At 36.3% G+C, this 6,000-nt stretch overlaps 1 protein-coding gene across 1 annotated transcript in view; it reads right to left on the reverse strand.

Annotated features, from left to right (window-relative positions):
- tmtc2b (transmembrane O-mannosyltransferase targeting cadherins 2b) overlaps positions 1 to 1,311 on the reverse strand; it is a 137,567-nt gene extending 136,256 nt beyond the window's left edge. Inside the window, exon 1 of the mRNA XM_055173861.2 lies at positions 842 to 1,311. Coding sequence (XP_055029836.2) covers positions 842 to 924 — 83 coding nt within the window. The 5' untranslated portion in view covers positions 925 to 1,311. The remainder of the gene's footprint in view (positions 1 to 841) is intronic.
- Between the last annotated feature and the right edge of the window lie 4,689 nt (positions 1,312 to 6,000).

Here is a 6,000-nt window from a genome sequence, read left to right on the forward strand (position 1 = left end):
CTTTCTGCTATTGGGAAGTTCAAAGATGCGCTCATTTTGACCCGAGAAAAATGCGTAAATAAAAAAATAGAGTTTAATGAAATGTAATAAATTTATGTTAATTATAGCACTTTTAATTAATTAAATTAGTCAGTGGAAATGTAAGAATCTGACTCTAGAGACGCATTCATTTCACAATGGGCATAAAGTGCCGCGCGAGCTCTCTCTGGATTATTGCTTCTCAACTGCACGTAACGTTGCGCGGTGCCAAGTGTGTCTTTAACGTTATTATAACGTGCCCTAAACTCCACTCAAAATAAATGTTTCATCCACGTGGGGTGGGAGTGTGAAAGAGTATGAAAAGCTACCGTCCTCACTGTGTAAGAGCTGATGAAAGCATTTGCCATCCAATATCACGAACAAGTGGAAAAACACCTCAACGCTCATCTAAAAGAACCACATGACTCCAATCTTAACTAACTAGATTGTAAAACTAAGACAAATTCCCTCAGGGTGACAACTCCCCTCGTACAAATTTAACCTGAGTGTCATATATTCTTATCATCACTTGCTCTACGAAGCACAAATAGACAACACGTGATTCTCGTCCTTGTTTGAGAACGACACAATACAAACATCATCATCGTATGTCTAACGCGTCAAACTTGAACTACTGGTTGTGGTACAGAAATCTCTGCTGACAGATGTCACGCGCGCCGCCATTCCCCGCGCTATCGCAACAATGTATCAGAATCAAAGAGAACAAAGCAGTCGCCGCTACATTCGTTCGCTGGTTGCTATGAAACAACTGTTACGATTGTTATAATGAAAACACGCAGATGTATCCGATTCATTCATCTACCTGTCATCGTAGCAGAAATCCGCGTCCAGTGTGTTGACATACAGGACCAGTGCTACGACGCTGCACACCAACTCTGCGATCATCTCTCAAAAAAAAAGAAAAGAAAAAAGAAAGGAAATGAAAGGATGAGAGTGATATTAAAGCCGTTTTCTGGTTTCTCTTCTCGCCTTTGTCAAAATGCGCCTGCCAAAACGGATTGTCCGAGTCCCCATCCTTGCGAAGAGTTGAGATAAATTATCCAGACATCTTAACCCATGTTATTTGGGAGGAGAACAGAACCGAGCCGATCCGGTATGGCAGAGTGGATGGTGCAGATACTGTATTTACAGTACGGTCGACTGTGTTTGGACGTCCCTACACACAGAGTGTTGACATGATGCATAGTGAACGCCGAATAAACGTCGTGATTGAGCCGCGTGTGGTTCACGGATCGAGTGCGCATGCGCAAAGTCCCTCCTCCTGTGAGTACACGCACACACATAAGTCCACAGACACGTTTAAAGAGAGACGGAACGTAATAAACGTGATGTTGGTGATCAGAATAAAAGTTATTTGGTTGATTATAACTTGTTTTTTATGATTGTCATGTCAGCAATAGGAAAAAAATTCAGTATATACAATTTTTATAAACTAATAGTTTGTGTTTTGTTTGCTTTAAAATATGTACTGTTTAAAATTAAGACTTTTAGACGATTTTTTTTAATAAATTCTTTTTGGAACCTCTTTGTGCTCCAGCATTTCTTTTATGCAGATTTTACTCAATATTTTATTATCTAATGCAATGGTATTCAAACATTTGAAGTGTGATTTGAGTGTAAAGTTGTTAAAGGGGCTGCATTTGCACAACAATGCATAAGAACAACAATGCAATAAACTGAGAATCTGCATGTATTCCCATTTCAAAAACAAGACTTTCTTTTAGACTTTAAAAGAAAATAAGACATGCACACAGATTTTGTCTCTCTCATGCAGCTTTTTAACTTATGACATAATAACCCAATAGCATTTTTATAGCAAAAGTCCTTGCTGTAAGCTAACCATGTCTCAGATGTAAGTGCTGTGGTGTTGCAGTTGATGCAATTAATGAATCACATTGTGAATTTAAAATGTGCTAAAAATGCATCGTTGACATGTGAGTGAGAAATTCACTGTGCAATTAATTATTCCAGACATCTGGTGATAGCTGATGATCAGCAGATCATTAAGGCAGAAATTAATCATATATTTTGACATATTATTGCAAATTAGAACCTAAAGAAAAATGTGTGAAATCAATAATTGAAATCAATTATTTCCTATATGCAGTCTGGAACTTATCGTCACAATCGCACAAATAAAGCTTTTGTTACATTTTTAAAATGATATATATTTTTATACACTGTAGGAGCTTTCTGCAAACCCCGTTTATTCTTTACGACAGGTTAAATATACTGTTTACTCTGACTAAGGTCCGGGTGTCTGTCAAGTCTATTTTCAATCAGTGCTGTGTAATGAAGTATTAGATGAGCGTTGAGAGAAATTTCAAACATCCAGTAGAGGGCCCACATTCAAAACAAGAGCTGTCACAGCAGTCAAATCTCTACCAAGTCTTTATACAGTCAGTATCTAGACATAGTCCAGCACTGCCTTTTCCTCAAACAGAAGGGAGACGACATGAAAAGAAATGGTGGGAGAGAGAAAGAATCAATCTTGTAGTTGCTAAGGACACAAAGAATGCTCTATGGTCCAGTGAATATTGATGTAATTCCAGTTCAATAGTAAGACCCAGGCTACTTAGACAGGCTTCAATGTGGGCATTCACACAACAGCACTGTGATGTAATCTGTTATAAAACTGAAGTGACCCTTTGCTTCTGTCTCACTGTAGCTCATGCTTTTCTTGGAGGCCCAGCAGTGAAATACACTGAAATTGTCCCGAATTTATGGGTGTGCCGCAAGAAAACCATTTCTTTATTCTGAGACTGTAATTACTGTGTTTATTTTGCTCAGTTCTGACTGCATGGCTTAATTTGAGATCTGTGTTTTGCACAATTTTTATGTTAGTTATATTTTATTTGCACAAAGTGTATGACAGTTTGCATAAGAGGTGTAAAGTTCTCAATAATTTTTATTTTATATTTGCAATTGTTCAGAATGTTTATCTTTAGCAAACTTTTATTAAATTTTGATTCATAATATTGTAGTTTTCACTCATTTTCATTACGAAAGTTTTTTTTCCCTTAAACCCTAAAGTATATAAAAATCAATAGTACTCTTTTACTTATACTTAAAACTTTTAGTTACTTTTACTTAGGTAAAAGTAATTAAGTATTACATTCTAAAATGTAACAAAGTATTAAATGAAATTTAAAATGAAATGAAATGTAGTAGAATGAAATGATGGTACAGCCTAAGAATGTAGTGAAGTAAAAGAAAAACACTCTGATAAAGTACATATACTTGAAAAATGTGAGTACTTTACACATTTGCTTGTAATGTTTCTGTATTTTGCCACTTTTTCTGTTATGTCTCTCAAATTCAGCTTTATGTTTTAGAATTGAAACTATTTTTTTCTGGAATATACTGTACATTAACATAAATTATACATTATTTAACTGTCACGTTGATAAATCCACAGACACAAGAGTTTTTTTATTTGTATAGTGATGTTGCATACACTGTAAAAAATACTTTGCTGCCTTAAATTTTTTGTTGAATCAACTCGGATTTACAAGTCATTTCAACTTACTATTATTTATCTTGACTAGAGATGAGTTGTTGTAACTACAAGTGAGTTGTTACAACTCATAAATTAAGTTGACTTTTCTCAACTATATTTTTTAAGTTGTGACAACTCATCTCTGTTGATATGACTTGTAAATCTGAGTTGATTTAACAAAAAATTTTAAGGCAGCAAAGTTTTTTTACAGTGTAGTTTCAAATGAGCTTAACATCAAAAGAAAGCACAGAAAATGGGAGGATTATTAATGTACAGAATAGAATTGAAGAATATACACTCACCTAAAGGATTATTAGGAACACCTGTTTAATTTCTCTATTTAATTTTGCAATTAAACAATTATCTAATCAATCAATCACATGGCAGTTGCTTCAATGCATTTAGGGGTGTGGTCCTAATCAAGACAATCTCCTGAACAACCATTTCTAGGGTTTACAAAGAATGGTGTGAAAAGGGAAAAACATCCAGTATGCGGCAGTCCTGTGGGCGAAAATGCCTTGTTGATAGAGGTCAGAGGAGAATGGGCCGACTGATTCAAGCTGATAGAAGAGCAACTTTGACTGAAATAACCACTTGTTACAACCGAGGTATGCAGCAAAGCATTTGTGAAGCCCCAACACGCACAAACTTGAGGCGGATGGGCTACAACAGCAGAAGACCCCATTGGGTACTACTCAACTCCACTACAAATAGGAAAAACAGGCTACAATTTGCACAAGCTCACCAAAAATGGACAGTTGAAGACTGGAAAAATGTTGCCTGGTCTGATGAGTCGCGATTTCAGATGGTAGAGTCAGATTTTGGTGTAAACAGAATGAGAACATGTATCCATCATGCCTTGTTACCACTGTGCAGGCTAGTGGTGGTGGTGTAATGGTGTGGGTGATGTTTTCTTGGCACACTTTAGGCCCCTTAGTGCCAATTGGGCATCGCTAAAATGCCACGGCCTAACTGAGCATTGTTTCTGACCATGTCCATCACTTTATGACCACCATGTACCCATCCTCTGATGGCTACTTCCAGCAGGATAATGCACCATGTCACAAAGCTTGAATCATTTCAAATTGGTTTCTTGAACATGACAATGAGTTCAGTGTATTAAAATGGCCCCCACAGTCACCAGATCTCAACCCAATAGAGCATCTTTGGGATGTGGTGGAACGGGAGCTTCGTGCCCTGGATGTGCATTCCACAAATCTCCATGAACTGCAAGATGCTATCCTATCAATATAAGCCAACATTTCTAAAAAAAAAGCTTTCAGCACCTTGTTGAGTCAAGTAGAATTAGGTGAGTGTATGGTATTATTGCAACTGTTATTGTCCTCATAAATAAATTAAAATCTAATAAAAGGGTATATACTCCCTTTGACTAGAACACAAATCCCAATTTTATAGATATACAGTACTGTGCAAAAGCCACCACCAGCAGCTTAGTTGTTTTAGCAAAGTTTTAATGTCCATCAATATTTATTTATAGAGATTGAGAATTTATTATATATGATCACTATACCCTTGCAAAAACAACAAATCTAATGGTGGCATGGTGCCCAGTACTGTCAATTATTTGTTTACGAATTTACAAAAAACAGAGCGCAGCTGTCTGATTACAAAGAGTAATGGATTTATGTAAATTCAACGTAGGTGTCATGTGGTGCCCTGAATTGACATTACCTACCGTATCATATCAAATTCTTATAAATGAAAGAGGTTTAATCCCTCTTGTACATGGCGCATCTGTGTGAAGCATTTGTCAATGTCAAATTTTTATGATTTTCTAATAACATTTCCTGTGTGGGAACCACCTCCATTTCTCTAAAGAGAACAAAGCCTGCTATTTGCATATGGTTTTTTAAACTCAGCCGTCTGAAATATTTACATTTTATAACCAGCACTTTTCAACACATTACATGCTTCATAAAAACTGTACATTCTGATGGCATCAGAAGGGTTTTCATCTGAGGTTATAACATCAACCACTGTAACATCTCAGAAAGATCACAATATTATTATAATGTATGCTTGTCTGCATGTAAATTTTCAGATGTCTTTTCAACCAGACTCTCAAATTTACACTTTCTGCCCTGAAATGATGTCCTGAATATAGTACCTTTCTTCACAGGATGTGTGTACAGTACAGTGTGTGATTGTAATGTGAAAACATAGTTATGGAGTCACATGGGTCTGTCTGAGGGAGTTTTGTTTGCATATTAAGCAGAGAAGCGCCGGCACAGATGCAATGAGACAATTAAACTAAGATGAATTTTTCTTTTAGGGGAGTGCTTTCTTACCTTTGGGAATGTATAGTTGTACTTAAGCGAATGATGGATTAAACACTGAAGAGATTAATAAAACAAGAGTTGCGTGGGACATAGGCCGCAGTTACAACAGTTCAGTTATTTTGACAATTTTTTATTTCAAAACTCAAATGGATTACAGCATAT

Source organism: Misgurnus anguillicaudatus, chromosome 15, assembly GCF_027580225.2.
Source record: "Misgurnus anguillicaudatus chromosome 15, ASM2758022v2, whole genome shotgun sequence".
Classification (NCBI taxonomy): domain Eukaryota; kingdom Metazoa; phylum Chordata; class Actinopteri; order Cypriniformes; family Cobitidae; genus Misgurnus; species Misgurnus anguillicaudatus.